The sequence below is a fragment of the Neophocaena asiaeorientalis genome, unplaced genomic scaffold, assembly GCF_003031525.2.
Source record: "Neophocaena asiaeorientalis asiaeorientalis breed wild unplaced genomic scaffold, Neophocaena_asiaeorientalis_V1.1 scaffold659, whole genome shotgun sequence".
NCBI lineage: Eukaryota > Metazoa > Chordata > Mammalia > Artiodactyla > Phocoenidae > Neophocaena > Neophocaena asiaeorientalis.
Window position 1 is genome coordinate 3,011 of NW_020173776.1, and position 18,958 is coordinate 21,968.

At 42.4% G+C, this 18,958-nt stretch overlaps 1 protein-coding gene across 1 annotated transcript in view; it reads right to left on the bottom strand.

Annotated features, from left to right (window-relative positions):
- Positions 1–2: 2 nt before the first annotated feature.
- Positions 3–18,958, bottom strand: part of LOC112404040 (A-kinase anchor protein 17B-like) — a gene marked incomplete at its 3' end in the record, with an annotated part of 20,894 nt that continues 1,938 nt past the window's right edge. The window contains exons 2-4 of the mRNA XM_024751852.1: positions 3,160–3,928; positions 1,562–1,689; positions 3–186 (exon numbers count right to left, since the gene is read on the bottom strand). Of these exons, the coding sequence (XP_024607620.1) occupies positions 3–186; positions 1,562–1,689; positions 3,160–3,912 (1,065 nt within the window). The remainder of the gene's footprint in view (positions 187–1,561; positions 1,690–3,159; positions 3,929–18,958) is intronic.

Genomic DNA, 18,958 nt, shown 5'->3' on the forward strand with positions numbered 1-18,958 from the left:
CTCCTGGCCAGCAGGCCCTTCCTCTCTTCCCAGTCCTCGGAAGAGCTGGGCCCCTGACGGGCCTCCGCTTTGACACTGTCCTTCTGTCTCCTTTGCCGGTGTCTGTCTCTTTCCTTCAGGGCGCGCCTCCTGACTCTGGCCTTTCTCCTCTTTTCCTGGGCTTTCCTCTCCTCTTCTTTTCTCTTTCTGGATAATGATTAACAGAGTCAACCCTTCAGAAGGTATTTATCAGTCATTTGCTGCCCTTCCCACTCCCGTCCCCCTGCCAGGGCCCGACAACGCATAACTAAGTTGATGAGTTAGAAACATGTATAGGAGACCTCATGCAGAGAGTATTAAAAAAAAAAAAAAAGAAGGCAACTGAATTCAAAGGAGGGGCCTCTAGCCTCCACCTTCTCAAACCATCAGCAGGGGCTACTGGATCCAGCTTTCACAGCAAAGATTCCTTTTCTCTAGAGATTAAAACCTTCCGTGAGTTGGTGGCACAGGGGCAAATGACAGTAAGTCAAGGCACTCAGAAAATAAAGGTGAGAACTGGTCTTTGGTGCATACTACTTAACAGAGTACACCACCATAAAAAGAGACTGGCTTAGAAGCATACGGCCTTATTGTTCTGCCATTTTCTGAAAATTTCAGCTGTTTTGGGTAGGCCCTCATGGAAACATGGAAAAGGGGGGAAAAAAGGACAGTGGCCTGAGGGAGGGCTTAGCCAAAAACTGGAGGATTAGCTAAACTGCATGGTCAATCTGGAAATTTGGGGGGAATCGTTACCTTGACTGGGCTCAGCTTCTGGCCAGGTTTCACAGACGTGACCTCAAGTAACTCCTGGCACTCCGCCAGCCAAAAAAAAGTGAGAGGAAGATGGAAGGGTACTCTTAAACTCCTCTTTTGAATGGCTATAATTTGCATAAAAGACTGGAAGAATAAACATGCAAGGGGAGGAGCCGGGAGGTAAAACTGGTTTTGGGAGCCCTGTGGTTCTGGACCATTTGTCCCTCCTTAGCAAACCTTTGGCGATCCAATAGCCCTTTCTAGTCTCAAGCTCCTAAACTGGGAAACAATGATAAACTCAAAGAAGTAAATACAGAGGCTCCTCAAATTCACAGAAAGAACTTAGGCCCACGAGAAAAATAGTCTCAACAAATCCATGCCTTCTGGCCTATGGGTTAGATTGATTATTGATCATTTTATGGAAGAGAATCTTTTCCAGACCTAAAAAGAAATTTTCCCCAAAATTTCAATTGATAGGCAAGGTAAAATTTGGTAAATTTAGGTAAACTGCTAGAATTTTCACTCTAAAATTTCCTGTTTTTTTTTTTTTTAATGACCATTTCCTCCCAGACATCTTAATCTGGCTGGTCCCACAATTCTTCATTACTTGTTCTTCCTGACAAGCATACTTTTTAAGTCTCTTGCTTTCAACTGCTTTCTCTTTTGGTTTTGTAACAGCACAGTGGAAAGACTGTACCAATTCCTCCTCCCCGCAGCCATTCACCTGAAGGGATTAATCCATAAATCAAAAGTTTAAAAAAACCCTCTTCATTGAAGTTGGTCTCCTCACCTTTCAGCCTCTTCCTCTTCTCTCTTCTTTTTTTTCCTTTCTTCCTCCAGCTCTTGTAATTTCAGCCTTTCTTGATTTCTCCTCCTTATAGCTCCTTCACTGAAGTGTTTGGTTGTATCAAACATTACCTGCCCCCAAACAATTCAAAGTTTCATTAGAAAAGTTTGCCCACTGGCTGGGTGTGTCGAAGGCCAGAGAGATAAAACTAATTTGTACGTGGCAGTGCCAAACCAAATGAATTAAAAATGCCTTCTCTGCATCCCAGCACCCAGACTGTTCCACTGCTTCTCAGTTACCTGCCAAACAGTCCTTGTGGGGCTCTAGAATTTTCTTTGGCAGAACCCTTGAGGAGCTCACTTGACAGCCATAGGCGGCATTACAGTGCCATGAAGGATGCAAGTTCTAAGGGATGTGAGTATATTGCCTCTGGTTTGTTATAGTGATCAACTGAGTTAACGTATTTTTTTAATCACCAGAGACAAAAGGAGTCCAAAAATGGGTGAGAGGAGGGTGGGAGAGCAAAGATGTAAGAAAACTAACCAAATGAGATACAAGGTCTGACTACAGTGATTATCAAACAACTTTGTAAATCTCTAAATAAAGTGGAATTCCAGTCAGATTGAGGTGCTACAAATAAACTTGCCTAAAAAATAAATGGAGGCAGAAGTAGCTATTTAAATATGCATGAGTGATAAACACCAAATTCACCATCATGGTTACCTTTGAGGGGAGGGAGGGGCCTGAGACTGAGGATGGTACACAGAGGGGAGCATGTTCTCATATCACTGGTAATGCTTTATTTTTTAAGCTGGGCAGTGGTACATGGGCGGTCATTATAGTATTTGCTGTATCTTTTGTCGGACTGAATAGCTCATAATTTTCAAATATATATTTTAACCCACATACACACACACACACACACACACACACACACACACACACACACACACGAAGCTACCGAAGCTGAAAGTCCAAATTCACACTAAAGACTGATTTAGAGAAAAAGGAGGGTTTAGCTGCATCTTTTCTTCTGCTGGATTAAGGCTTCAAGAAGGAGGTGACCAGGCATTCAGACTGATGAAGTGACATGCCTGGATAGACAGGCTGACTCTGAAAGGAAAGGATCCAGGTTTGTTGGGATTTTGTTTCAGCAATTTACCTGACAGACAACAGGAACATATAATAAATTGTGACCCCAGTAGCAAAGAGGGAGTAAACTGCTCTCCTCGTGGTTTCAAGCTGCATGTTGCCCTCTCTCCCGGCAACTTGTCAAATGGAGTAAGTATATGAGATACTTCCACAAGGACCATGAAGAATTCTTTGGTGCCCCAGAGAAGCTGGGGCAGAGTCCCAGACTATAACAACCATCGTTTTCAAACCATAGCTGGCAGCATGGCTGATAGCAGAAGAATGTTCAAATCAGGATATTTTTCCCCTAATCATCCACTGATTAACGACAACACACATCTTTACATTAGCTGTTGATCAGAGCCTACTGGGGTCTAAGGAAATTTGTTGCAGATGCTTCCTCCTAGCTTTTACTCAGGACCACCTGAACAGTGGGAAATTTTGTTTAAAAACCCCTGGCTGTTCCTTACCTTAATGTTACATGCCAGAGCTTTCCCATCATCTCCTTTAAGCATCAGCTTCATCCCGCGGAGGGACTCCATGGCCTTTACAAAGTCAGTTGACTCCTGGTACTGTATAAAGGCCTCGAACGTCTGCAAGCCAAAGCTGAACCCCCCAAAGCTCCCACCAGTCATGACTTCTCGGTAGGGGTCGAGCATCGGAATATCCACATTCTTGATCTTCCCAAAACTTTCAAAGACCACCCGAAGGATCTCTTCACACGGCTTCTCCCCGCTGGAACCTTTAGGTGCAAACCACTTGCAGGGCAGGCCTTCGAAGTATATGGAATCTGGGCTCTTATCGTGGTCCTGCTCTTCAGACCCGTCAGCCAACGGCGCCCCCTTTTCTTTGGGGAAGTGTTCCCACTCCCCCTGGGCATCTGTGGCCACTACTCTTAAGTCTGTTTTCAAACCGCTTAGCTTGATGATCTTCCCGTGTAACTTGGCCTTCAGGATCTGAACCAAACTTCGAGTTTCAGCCTCCCCCTCAAATCGGATGAAGTCCTTAGTGCTCTTGGAGAGCCGCACTGTGGTGAACTGGTCAGGACAAATCAGGCTCTTCAGCTGGTCAAGAACTTCCCAGTTAGAGAAGGGCCTCATGGGTTCCGTGCTCTCAGGGAGCAATACATTGATCATCAACTTTGCTATGGGCTTGAGGTAGAGGTGCTGAGCCGCACAGAGCTCCGTTGCCTCTGAATTATCGTACACCATCGTGACCGTCATGGTATCTGCGGGAAACCTTAGAGGGCGAAAGGGAACATTTTGATACAAATGGAGCAAAACGCAGATTTAGATTTTGAATGCTGCCATTTGCTGGACTTAGGTCAAATTGATAGGGGAACGTATACTATCGGGAGAATTAAGACAATAGCTTACATTTGTTTTATGTGTTTTAGAGGTTTCAAAGAGTTTCCAAAGACTGTGTCTCAGTTCCCCTAACTGTAAAATAGAAATAATAGGATTTCAGGAAGGAGTAAATGAGTGAGTACAGGAAATCCTTAGAATAGTGCCCAGCACACAGGAAGTTCTCAATCAACATAAGCTATGGCTATTATTTTTTTATTTTATTTTATTTTTTTTGCGGTACGCGGGCCTCTCCCTGCTGTGGCCTCTCCCATCGCGGAGCACAGGCTCCGGACGCGCAGGCCCAGCGTCCATGGCTCACGGGCGCAGCCGCTCCGCGGCATGTGGGATCTTCCCAGACCGGGGCACGAACCCGTGTCCCCTGCATTGGCAGGCGGACTCTTAACCACTGTGCCACCAGGGAAGCCCTATGGCTATTACTTATACTACTTTGTCTCATTTGGTTCCTGAAGCAACCTGTGAGTAGGTATTTTCATGCCTGTTTTAGAGATGGGGAAATTCAGATGGATTCAGGAAAATTAAACGACTTGCCCATATATTGACACTCCAAGATTCCAAATCTCCAGTCTATTGTACAACTGAGCTCAAATGTAAAGTCCCAGAAAAACCTGCTGGGGATGGCACAGAAACAGGGCTGGGGTAAAATACATGTAGCACATTCATGAACACACACCCAGCCGACAGTTCTAACCCAGGTACCTGATCTAGCATCCTTCGTCCAGGTTGCTTTCCAAGTCTCACACGGACATATCTACTCTCATTCCTCCAGTCTGTCGACTTTCACTAAATTGAACTCTAAGATCAAGGGAAGAGAAGACAGCCTCTCCTAGTGAGTGACAAGGAGAATCTGCCCTCTACTTCGGGACTGGAGTACTGAAAAAAAAAAGGCCACCAAAAGCAGTATCTTATATTAGGTTCTAGAAATCCTTATGTTAGCAACACTGAACTGGGATGATATGAGAATAAACATGTGCTCCTTCTCCAAAAACATTATCTAAAGAGCATAATGAAGACAAAATCCAGTCCATTTGCTGCAATTTGCAACATAAATAAGAGTCAACACTAAACTCCTTTAGGAGAAAAATTAATTTGATATTCAATTAAGATATACTGAACCCCCAAATTTATCTGTAATCAAGAGGTATTTATTTATACAACCTAATTTAAAGCAAGGCTTTAAAAAATATTCCAGAAAAAAATTCACAAAATAGTTAATCACTTCAAAGTAACCAGTTTGTCATGCTCTCCATTTATTCCAGTGATACTGCTTTTGTTTTAAACACTTTGGAATGCTTCGCTTGGATTGATTTCAAAGTCTGAGCTACATTCTTATAAATAGCCTTGATGGAGGTCAATTTTGAAATTCTTTTATCATGTATTTGATATTTCAAAATCATCAAAAATTATCTAGAATCAAGAATGCTGGATAAAATGAACGACTATAAAGAATAAACTGACTTTTTAATTAGTTTATAAGTCCCCTTACAAGGAGATTCTGAGAAAGGCTCTAATTATTTTTTTTTTAATTAGTGCGTACATTGCTTTATACAGGTATAAAGCTTTGAAAGATGGCAAGTTTGAAGGACAATATTGACTGTTGTAGTATAACAGTTACAAAAATGATCCTAATATTCCACCCCTCCCTATATCCACACCCTTTGTAATGTGACTTTGAGTTGTTGCTATCAAGAGATAGAGTCTATTTTTCCCCAGCCCTTGAATTTGAGACGGCCTTTTTTTTTCCCTAACAGAATGTGGCAGAAGTGTCCGAGTGCCAGTTCTAAGACAAGGTGTCAAGTGGCCCTCACTCTCCTGGAATCCTGCCATACCATGAGGACAATCCTGGGCTAGCCTGCTTGAGGATGAAAGGCCACATGAAAAAGCCCTCTTGTGACAGATGAGCTATCCTAGACCAGCCAGCCCCCAGCCAACCCACCAATTGATGGCTGACACATGAGCAAACCCTGTCAAGATCAGATGCAGCCATCACAGATCAGCAGAACAGTCCTGAGAACCTATAGACTTGTGAGAAATAATAAATGGTTTTTGTTTAAGCCACTAAGTTTGGGGATGGTTTATTATACAACAACAGCTAACTGATACAGACATCTAAATTTTAATTAGTTTCAAGATACACAATCCCATTTAATAGTTTTTACACAAATAAATAAAAATTACAAAAACCCATTCCTGGAAGAGTTTTGGGAAGAAAGAAAAACTAGGCACCTTCATATCTTGCTAGAGATAGTGAAAATTAATTACATCTTTTTTTAGAATAACTTGGCGAAACAAACCAAGAACCAGAAAATATGTTCATCCCCTTTGGTCCAGTAACCTGCTCTAGAAACTCATGCTAAGGAAAGAATTAAAAATAAGAAAAGAACATGTTCAAAGCTGCTTACTGCAGTGTCATTTTAGACACAATTTTGTCACAACTATGTATACACAGGAATGAAGCTCAGAATTGCATTATGATTTTTTGCAAAGTGGTTTTAATAAAACTTTTTGCTGACTTACAGTGTTAACAGATGCATTTGTAGTCATTCATTTAAAATTATGGTCAATATAAATGGATTTTATTAAAAACTTCAATTTTTCCTTCTACTTCAGATTAACCTCACAAAGCCCACTAAAAATCATCAACTTCTTGAGGTTAAATACATGCCTCATATCCTTCACAAGGGTGATTTCCACACAGTGAAACAGTTTCTATATTTTAGCCAGATCTCTCCGCTTTCCTGAAGTATAATAAAGGTCCTCCTCAAATTTGGAGGGAAAACAGTCAGATGGTATTTTATAGTGCTTGATGTGCTGTATTTTTCACATGAAAAAACAAAACAAAACTGGCTATCACTTCCATCTCACACCGAAGCAAAAATAAGCAGTAAATTCTACAGCAGAGGTTACAACTCAGATGATCACAGTGGACAGCAAGACGGGCTCAGCGAGCAAAACACACTGAACAGAGGCGGAGACCAGTGCCTCATCTGAACCCCCAGTGAGGGAAGGAGGGCCTGGGGTGGCCGCATCCTCCTATTAATCCAGAGAGGCCAGAAACTGAGGTTCTTATGCGAAATCTGCTTTTTCAGACGCTGGCAATCAAGGAAAACAATTTACAAGCACTGCGAAGTGCAAATAAACAGACCTGCAGGCCTTGCTGCCTTGCCTGCCCACAGCCTCTGCTCTAGGGTCGATGTTTGCTCACCCGGCCCTCCAGTGACAGGACTCTACACCTCAATTCGGAAGCATTTAAGTTATTTTCTGACTTTCTCAAGAGGACCCAATTGGTTTTCAAAAAAAAAAAACTGGCCTCCTTTAAAAACCTCAATTCCAATTCCTCTTTCCCAACTTCAGCAACAGCAGCAAATTAGACATTGCTTCTCCTCTCTTCCCCTGCTGGTCACAGGCTTTAAAATGAAATGTTTGTGAATATTTCATCTTTGAATACTCTCCCAGAATAGGGAGCTAACCTTCCAATCTTATTTTTTTTTAAATATTGAGGACCTACTGTGTACCAAGAAGTAAGCTTTTTACATATGCCATGGCTTCAATGCTACAGCAATGTCATTGGCAATTTCTGCCAGATCGCTGAAAATTAACCAGATGGTGCCTGGCGCATAGGTGCACGATAATTATGAATTCCTATTGCGATGCTTTTTCCTTAAAAGAGGCCTCAAGCCAAAACTAACAAAAAATGAAGGAGGAAGAGGAGGGGGAGGGGGAGGAGGCTTCCTACCAGGAAGACAGGTAGAAGGGGGAGAGGAAGGAGGGGGAGGGGGAGAGGGAGGCGGGGGAGGGGGAGAGAAAGAAGGAAGAAAGGGAGGAAGGGAGGGAGGGAGGCATAGGTGTGTACTTATTGACATGGAAGGACGCCCATGATACTTTTCAGAGGAAAAAATAAAAAGCAAGTTGCAGGATAATAATGTGCAATGTGATCTTGTTTTTGTAAACGTAATATAAAGTAATAAAAGTAATATAAACACACATGCATGGTGGGCACACGTGCACGCACACACATACAGACCTCTCTATAAAGTCTGGAAGGATGTACATCAAATTGTCAACGTCTCATCTGGGAAATGGATTAGGAGTATTCTTGCTTCAATTTTTGAATGTTTATAATAAATGTGCTAATTTTGTATTAAAATTTTTTATTAAAAAGAGGAAACTCACATGATAATAACAAACTATTGAAAGGAAGCAGTTCACAGTTGCTGATACAAACTGGCCCAGAAAAGAATCAAAACAGAGTAATACAGAAGCAACTCCCTTTTCCCATCAAAGACACCCCTCTGTCTGCCATCACTGTAAATGCCTACAGGCATCTGGACCCATGACCCAAGTTTGTGTGAGTCCTGACTGAAGCCTGGGAGATCAGACTAGGACTTTGGGTGATGACGGAGCACTTGGCCACTTCAATACTAGCTGTACCACAGGCTGCAGAAGTTATTTTTAAAAACTGCCTTATTGAAGCATAACTGATGTATGATAAACCACATTTCGTATCGAAAGTGTACACTTTGATGAGTTTTGACATATCTTTACACACTTATGAACCCATCACCACAATCAAGAGAGTGAAAATGCCCATCATCCCCTTCAGTTTCCTCGTGCCCCTTTGTAATCCTCCCCCCACCTCCAGTGACCACTGATTTGGCTGCAGAATGTTTAAGTCTTAACTGATTTATTTTATAGCAAAAGCAGACAGGTGTTTCTGGAAAATACTCATAGTTACAATCCAATATTCAACTTTCACAGGTGCTTTCTTCTAAATCAGGATAGTTTCTCAACTCTAAGCTTAAATGTGCCAATCCTTGAATCTAGTTAAAGCTGTACGAGGCCCTACCTTGCTCTTGAAAAACAGGTTGAAAAAGGTTTGTGCTTTTCTCCCCATACAATCCCTGTTTTTAACCCTGTTTAAACATGTTCAAAAAGTAATCTGTTGCTCACCATTGCTAATTATTAGAGAAATGCACATCAAAACTACAATGAAGTATCACCTCACACCAGTCAGAATGGCCATCATCAAAGAATCTACAAACAATAAATGCTGGAGAGGGTGTGGAGAAAAGGGAACCCTCTGGCACTGTTGGTGGGAATGTAAATTGGTACAGCCACTATGGAGAACAGTATGAAGGCTCCTTAAAAAACTAAAAATAGAACTACCATATGACCCAGCAATCCCACTACTGGGCATATATCCGGAAAAGACAAAAACTCTAATTTGAAAAGACACATGCATCCCAACGTTCACAGCAGCACCATTTATAATAGCCAAGACATGGAAGCAACCTAAGTGTCCATCAACAGCTGAATGGATAAAGGAGCTGTGGTATATATTTATATATATATATAATATATGTATATATTATATATGTGTGTATATATAAGACATGGATGGACCTAGAGATGATCATACAGAGTGAAGTCAGACAAAAACAAATATTATATATCACTTATATGTGGAATCTAAGAAAAAATGATACAAGTGAACTTATTTACAAGACAGAAACAGACTCAGGGACATAGAAAACAAACTTATGGTTACCAAAGGGGAAGGGGGGGGTGATAAATTAGGAGTTTGGGATTAACAGATACATACTACTATATATAAAATAGATAAACAACAAAGACCTACTGTATAGCACAGGGAACTATACTCATTATCTTATAATAACCTATAATGGAAAAGAATCAGTTATATATATGTGTATATATGTATACATATATATATGTATATATATGTATATGTATATATAGATATAACTGAATCACTTTGCTGTACACTTGAAACTAATACAACATTGTAAACCAACTATACTTCAATTTAAAAAGGTAATCTACTTAAATTAGATATATTATTTAGTAGATATAGCTATACATTTTATGTATATTTATACATATTAATAAAAATATAACTACCCAAATAGGTGGAATCACTGAGATCAAGTTATTAGGATATGATTTAAAATTGATTCCTTTTTAAAAATTTATTTATGGAAAAAAAAAATTTATTTATGGCTGTGTTGGGTCTTCGTTGCTGTGCGCGGGCTTTATCAGGGAAGCCCTAAAATTGATTCTTTAGAATGACATAATTTGCCCTCTAAATACCCTTTATAAAAAATTGAGGTAAACTGGTTTATAACATTATATAAATTCCATGCGTATAACCTCATATTTCTACTTTTTTTTTTTTTTTGGCCGCAGCACGCACCTTGCAGCAGCTTAGTTCCCCAACCAGGGATTGGACCCCAGCCCTGAAAGTGCTGCATCCTAACCACTGGACCACCGGGGAACTCCCTTATATTCCCACTTCTGTATACACTACAGTGTGCTCACCACCAAAAATTTAGTTTCTATCTATCACCATACAGTTGACCCCCTTTACCCATCTCACCCTCCTGGCTGCGCCTTCCCCTCTGATAACCACTACTCTGTTCTCTGTATCTACGTGTTTGTTTTGTTTAGTTTGCTAATTTATTTGGGGGGTTTCTGTTTGCTTGCTTTTTATATTCCACATGTGAGTGAAATCATATAGTATCTATCTTTCTCTGTCTGACTTATTTTATATAGCATAACACCCTATTAAAAAAAAGATGAAATCTTGCCATTTGTGACAACATAGATGGACCTTGAGAGTATTATGCTAAATTCCCTTTTAATATGTCTGTGGTTCAACTGACAGTAATGGTAGAATTCATTAACAATTTTCCCATCATTTTTACCAATCACTATCATATGCAAAGGTTTAAGAGCCTAATATAAACTGAGCCTTGATGGCAAGGAGTGTTATAAGTACAGCCACCATAAATTATCAAAAAGTTGAATTTTAATAAAGATTTTTCAACTAGTTCCATGTTCTAGTATGTTCCACCATGACCTCCCCAGCCCCCTCACACATACACACATCTTTCTTCTAGTCTTGTGATTAAAAGCAACACCACTGAGATCACTTATTCTTTAACGCCTTTGCAGAGGCAAATGAGAGGTCCTCTAACCTTCAAAAATTAGAGTTATTCAATAATGTTTACACAGTGCGCATTCCAGCAGTATCTTGTGTACATAGCTCTACCAAAGCATTTCACTCAACCAGCTCTCAATGCCAGAACATTTCTAGCAGCTTCTCAGAGAAACGTGGCTGCTTTCTCTAGTCATGGGTCCGCCTCATCTTCCTGCCTCTATACCTAATAGCAAAGCTGACTGAATAGCAGTAGAATAAGAGATTAGAGAAAAGGAAACAGTTTTGAGATATTTCCACAGGCCTAAAACAGTTGTTTGAACCTGCAGTGAAAATTCAATAAATTCTACGGGCTCTGCATCCAAAGTTCCTCCAATACCTTATCTCATTTCAGAAGATACTAGAGAGATTCCTCTGCTACACCTTCAAGTGTTTTAGATCAGAACTATGACTTTAAAACTCTAAAAGCACTTGAGTCATGAGCAAAGTATCCCTCATCCATTTTCTTTCCCTTTTTCTCACTCTCAAATATTTGCTGTCAGAGTGCTAGCAAGGGCATTTGAGTCACGTTTTTTAAAAACAGTGGGAAAAAAACAGGACCATCTGCACAACTCCGTATCCTCTTTCGAAGTAGTCCTTTGCTGCCTTTCTTTTTTCAGGCTTTTGAACCTCAAAGTTAAGTCATTTTGAAAGCATTTAAGATGTATAAAGTTATATCGACATATTTATTGTCAGCGGGACAGCCAAAATGTATTTGGGTGAAATCAACATAGCCAATTTCCAAACCTCCCAACTAGTACAGAATCCCCGTAAGTCTTGACCAAACAGAAATCTTCCCTGCTTTTTCAGTCAAGAGGTCATGGATGAACTTTCATGTGTTCTGGTATATCATTAGCGCAAACAACAATTTTAAAACTGAGGCTGACCATATGCTCTGATCTTGAAAAATCTTTAAATCACATCATTAAAATGAGCAGCACGCAGTGTTGCAACAAGTGGAATACAACCAATATAGGACCCCCCAAATGATGAAATTCCCAAATTAAGATGGTCCTAAAGGGCTTATTGTGGCACTGGGGGCTTTCAGGGCAGAAAGGCAGTGACTTTTGGAGACCTGCTGGAATGATAAATTTGTGACCATGAAATACTGGAGTCCTACTGAGAGAGAATCTCTTCTACCAGCACTCAAAAAAAATCTGCTCTAAGGTAGAGTTAGTATGGGGAATTTTGATCTTGAAATGAAGAAAACTGGATTTGTGTTAATTCACCTCTTTGGGCAACTCAATTTCCTGTTTTTCTTTCCCTATTTTAAAAGATCATACGAGCCCACGGGGACCCGGCCTGAGGAGCAGTGGCGGGAGCTTCGAGACTAGGGCAGCGCGAAAGAGGTGTTATAGAGACAGTAAATGTGTCCAAATTTTTGAGAAATTGGAACAATCAAGAGTTACCTGTATGGGGAGCCTCCGGGAAGATGGCGGAAGAGTAGGACGCGGAGATCACCTTCCTCCCCACAGATACACCAGAAATACATCTACATGTGGAACAACACCTACAGAACACCTGCTGAAGGCTGTCAGAAGACCTCAGGCCTCCCAAAAGGCAAGAAACTCCCCACGTACCTGGGTAGGGCAAAAGAAAAAAAGAGAAAACAGAGACAAAAGAATAAGGATGGCACCTGCACCAGTGGGAGGAAGCTGTGAAGGAGGAAAGGTTGCCACACACTAGGAAGCCCTGTCATGGGCAGAGAAGGGGGGTGGCGGAGGGGGGAAGCTTAGGAGCCGCGGAGGAGAGCACAGCAACAGGGGTGCGGAGGGCAAAGTGGGGATATTCCCGCACAGAGGATCGGTAGCGGTCCTCCGTGCGAGCACAGGTCACTATCCACACTTCCTCTTCCGGGGAGCCTGTGAAGCCCGCCACCGCCCGGGTTCTGGGATCCAGGGACAACTCCCCCGGAAGAACGCACGGCGCGCCTCAGGACAGGGAGATCAGCTTGGTGCTTTGTGACCACCTGGAGGGGTGGGATAGGGAGGGTGGGAGGGAGGGAGACGCAAGAGGGAAGAGATATGGGAACATATGTGTATGTATAACTGATTCACTTGGTTATAAAGCAGAAACTAACACATCATTGTAAAGCAATTATACTCCAATAAAGATGTAAAAAAAAAAAGATCATACGAATGTTTCCTTTATGCAATAATGTTGGTTTAAGCAGTGTTTCTGAGACTAATAAAAATAAATTAACCCAATTAGCCATAAAAAAGAACGAAATGTTGACATTTACAGCAATGTGGATAGACCTAGTGAATATTATGCTTAGTGAAATAAGTCAGACAGAGAAATACTAATACTATATGATATCACTTATATGTGGAATCTAAAAAATAATACAAATGAATATATATACAAAACAGACAGCCTCACAGACATAGAGAATAAACTTATGGTTACCAAAGGGAGAGGGAGGTGGGGAGGGACAAATTAGAGGCATGGGATTAACAGATACAAACTACTATACATAAAATAGATAAGCAACAAGGATATTCTGTGTAGCACAGGGAATTACACCCAGTATCTTGTAATAACCTATAATGGAATCTAATCTGCAAAAATACTGAAAAGCTATGCTGTACACCTGAAACTAACACAATATTATAACTCAACTATACTTCAATTTAAAAATAAATTAACCTAAAGAAAGGTTTGTGTTAGGCCTTTCTGTGCATATTGCATTTACGTAACTCTGTTAGTGAGTACAGGAGTCACTCCATGGTTGCAAGAGAGGGAGCTATTTTTTAAAATACGCACAGGGCAGTCGGCAGACCCATCTCACCAATCTTTTGGTCTTTTGCCCCTTTTATTAGTACCAGGAACATTTTTGTTATAGCACACCTCTCTCTAGACACTTTCAGCTAGGAATACCACTTTAAACCTTGAATTGATTTACTTTGATGCTACTAAAGTAAACTCATTGCTTTCTCTTCTTCACATTTAAAAAAAAAGCTATCAGGGATTTAAGGGAATGTGGCTATCTTCTGTACTTTTGCCTCACTCACTGAAGGGTCGGAGTATTATTTGTGGGAAATAGACGTCATCAAGTCACCAGCGTTTTGCTTCTCTGAAGATTACCAGCAAAATTCCTGCCCACAAGTCGCCACCTACAGGGGAAAAGCAACCTTTACATGGGACCGTACTTTGCACTTCTAAGCAGTTTGTGAGAACCGCGGTATTTCGCAACCTTTTTAAAATCCCAAGATAAACTTATTTGAATATAAGGCCTGCAGAAGAGGATATTACCTAATAACTTCTGGCGAAAATGTGATCAAGGGAAGAAAGATTGGAGCAAGCCACAATTCATGTGAACTCTTCATGGTGGACCACTGTGTCGTGGCATCCTGACCACGGAATGCTGCCAGAGAGAAAGAGGGACAAAGTCAAAAGCAGATGAGGTGGTTTTAAAAAACAACTGTATATTTATGATTTTCAGCACGAACAGCGTGTGAGGTTTACACGGTTGTACTTATGGACCATCACAATCTGGGTTTTGCACCTGCTGAATAACAATTCCAGATATTCACGTGATCAACACATTTCTCATTTTTCGTGCCTACAGGAAATTTCTGTAGAAATTCTATATAGAGATACAGTCTACAGAAACACTATAGGGTTACTATATATTTGGTTAGATAGTCCCCCTTCCTGGGGATTTAGTGTTTTCCAACATTTTTCTTTTGAAAGAGCACTACTCTCTCCAAAAGAGTACCACTACCACTCTGTACTGCTAGTATGAGAACAAGCAACCCTAATGAAAATCTTTGTACAGATCTTTAAAAAAACTGTTTCCTCAAAATATGTTCCCATGTCAAAGGCTAGGAATACGTTTATATGGCTCATTACATATTGTCAAGTTGTTCTCCTGGAAGATAAAGTCAGTTTATCATGCCATCAGCAGTGTTAACATGCCTGAATTCCTGGCAGCCCTGTTCACATTGGATCCTTATCGTTTTGATTTCTGCTACCTTTGTTAGTATATAGTGGTGACTTAAAGTGGCTCTAATTTGCATTTAATTTTTCTGTAGGCTGAAGCTCCAGCCCAGCCTGACACTGATATTCAACCGCCTATTCAATGTCTCCAAGCTGAATGTTCCATTTGTATCTCAACCTTAATTTCCCTCCCCTGCAAACCTGCCCCCCACCTCAGACTTACTTCCCCCACCCAGTGACTCCCATCTCCCTAAATAGAGCCACCCTTCACTCAGGTGCTCAGGCTCAGAACCAGGCGTTCTTCCTCGCCTCCTCTCGGATTCAGTCCTTCAGCAAGCCCATTCGACTCCACCTTGACCGTACATTCCAAATCCATCTCCGTCTTTGCGGCTACCCAATGTTTGGCTGAAATAAAACCAAACCCACCCCACCCCCCAGTCTGTAAGTTCCAGGAGAGCAGGTAGGGACTGTATTTGTCTGCTTCACCATTTTCTCTTCAGAGCCTAGAACAGAGCCTGGCACATGGTAGGGACTTAACAATACTAAGTCTTACCTGAAACAAAGAATTTGCTCATCAACTACATATGAAACAGACTCACAGACGTAGAAAACAAACTTATGGTTACCAAAGGGGAAAGGCAGGGGGAGAGATAAATTAGAAGCTTGGGATTAACAGATACACACCACTATATTTAAAATAGATAAACAACAAGGATTTATTGTACAGCACAGGGAACTATGTTCAATACCTTGTAATGACCTATAATGAAAAAGAATCTGAAAAATAATACACACACACACACACACATATTTGTATAACTGAATCACTTTGCTATATACCAGACACTAACAAAACATTATAAATCAACTATACTTCAATTTTTTTTTTTTAAAAAAAGGTGTTGCTCCCATATTGAAAATACTAATAATAGCACATGGAGACGAATAGTGAAATGCTAATACAGAGCTGCTTTTTCTTTCAAGGGTCCCAAAGCCACTAACATTAATCAGTGAACGTGGAGATCAGTCAAGTGCACCTACCAAGCAGCTACTCCATTTAAGACACTTTGGGGGCTACAGTGATGAGTTACCCTCAAAGAACTGTGTCTAGAAAGTGAAAGAAATTAAGACAACTGCAATCTGAGGAAGAAAATAGTGAGTGCCATGGGAAGCAAAGGATACTGTGGGCCACAAAGAAGTGATAATGGCTTTAACACTCTTCCTCATGAAATGAGTGTTAGAATTCCTGGGACTAGACTTCAGTGGTTTTCAAATGTGTTAGCACCGTGCCCTGCAAAAGTGGTGGGATGTGCATAGTTACAGTTGATTGTAGTTGTCACAACAACTGGCACAGGGACAGGCACCGCTGTCACTGGGTGAGCAGGGGGCCAGACTCGCTAAATGTCCTGCAGGGCCTGGACAGATCTGCACAGTGAAGACTTCTCACCCCAAATGCCAGCACATAAATGGCTCATACCTGTCCCTCTAGAACATACGAAGTGCCTTCAGCGAAGTCCAGATTAACCTTTATTTATTTTTTTTTGCGGTACGCAGCCTCTCACTGCTGTGGCCTCTCCCACTGCGGAGCACAGGCTCCGGACGCGCAGGCTCAGCGGCCATGGCTCACGGGCCCAGCCGCTCCGCGGCATGCGGGATGCTCCTGGACCGGGGCACGAACCTGTGTCCCCTGCATCGGCAGGCAGACTCCCAACCACCGCGCCACCAGGGAAGCCCTAGATTAACCTTTTTAACACACTGCTTCTTAGGTCATCATTTCTGAGTTGGTTTTTGCCCCTGAACTCTTTTCATCATTTTGACCCAGATCCCCTATTCACACAAAGTATTCAGTGGAAAGAAAACCTGAGTCCAAGCAAGGCCTGCCAGTCTATCTCTTGGGGACCCTAGCAGAGTGGGCTTCGAAACCCCAGCCCAGAGGAAAGGTACCACGTAAGGATGATGCTCAGTTCCTAGCCAGTAGCCCTTCCCAGCCATGGCCACAGCATTCCTGTGTGTTAAGACTATTTGCATTTCAGAGTCAGTTCTTCTGCAGGTCTGACAATTCCCTAATTACACAGTAAGAAAAGAAGCCAATCCTGGATTAGCATCTTCCTGAGTGGGGGCTTGTTTCCCTAGAGTAGGGGTCTGGAACCCACGGGGTCAGATGCGTCCCAGGACGTGGCGGACGTGCCCCTGGCTAAGAAGTCAGCACTGCACAGCCCTGCCTAGCGAAACTCTGACCAAGTCTTCTGACATTTCAAGAAAAGCTGAAAATCCTGATTTTTATTGGGCTCTTTGGTTTTTCAACGTTGGTCCCTAATTCAATTGCTTTATAAAATATTGTACAGGCTGAAGCACACCCATCTAGGGCTGAACTTGACCTTGGACTCCTAGCTTGCTCCTTCTTCTTGGTTACGTGTACCCAGTGCTCCCCGGAGGTTCGGGAAATTTTAAACAAGAGTTAAATATGCTGGACTTCCCTGGTGGCGCAGTGGTTGAGAATTCGCCTGCCAATGCAGGGGACAAGGGTTCAATCCCTGGTCCAGGAAGACCCCACATGCTGTGGAGCAACTAAGCCCGTGCACCACAACTACTGAGCCTGTGCTCTATCGCCCACGAGCCACAACTACTGAGCCCAAGTGCCACAACTACTGAAGCCCACATGCCCTAGAGCCCACGCACCACAACAACTGAGCCCACGTGCCGCAACTACTGAAGCCTGCCCGCTCTAGGGCCCGTGTGCCACAACTACTGAGCCCATATGCTGCAACTACTGAAGCCCGCAAGCCTAGAGCCCGTGCTCCGCAACAAGAGAAGCCACCGCAGTGAGAAGCCCGCAGGCTGCAATGAAGAGTAGCCCCCGCTTGCCACAACTAGGCAACTAGAGAAAGCCCACGCACAGCAGCGAAGACCCAATGCAGCCAAAAAACCAAAACAAAACAAAAACAAAAACAAAAAAACTGGGCAAGGTTCTCAAGAAAGAGCAAGGCAGGGATGGGCTCAGGGACCCAGGCAGGGATGGGCTCAGGGACCCAGGCAGGGCACACCAAGGGATTGGGACTGGCTTTGCCTTGGTCTTTGCTCAAAAATTCTCAACCTCTCCCTCATTCTTACTGCATCAAGTCACAAGTTCCTTTCAAGGCTCTCCAGAACACGACTCCACCCCACCTCACCAGCCTTATATTTCATCATGCCCTGTGTCTACCCCCAATTCTAGTTGGGCCAGTCTCCCTTGAGTTCCTTCAGACATGTCCACCCCCTCTCTCCAAATGTCCTCTCTCCCTGTGTAAGTCCCGCCCACCCTTTAAAGCCTTGCTCACATCCCACCTCATTTATGAAACCTCCTCTGTGACATGAAACAGTAAAATGCTTTCGAGCTCAAGGGCTGGTGTCAACCAGACCCAGGTTCAAATCCCACCTCTGCCATTGACCAGCTGGGTGATTTACCTAACCTCTTTGAGCTTCAGAAGGTGATAATAGTGCCTACCTTACAGAATGTTTGAAGGTTTAAGGAAAATGATGCAAGAAAGTATTTAACGCTCGTAAGTGCTCAGTTAAGGTGAGCTTATTATTATTATGGCTGACCTTCTTCTCTGTAAGTGGTCCAGCCCTTACGCTGTCTCTTCTGAGCAAAACACCACTGGATTCCATGCGGTTCACGTCTGCTCAGACTGTGCCCCAGGCATTAGTCTACCTCAGCCTCCAGCTTGCTTTAAAGCATCTTAAAGTTCCAGGAGCATGTTGGATATAACATCGAACTGACACAGGCCCAAAGGGGACACTGAGAGAGTTGCACAAGTAACACCACACTGGCTCTGGAACAACTCAGCCAAAGTCCCTCTCTCTAGCAAAGGCAGGAATGTATGCTGGGAAGACAAACACGTAGCCAGTCAACGTGGCAGAGAGCTGCTTCAGCATCTGAAACAAATCTCTCTCCCTCACACACACACACACACACACACACACACA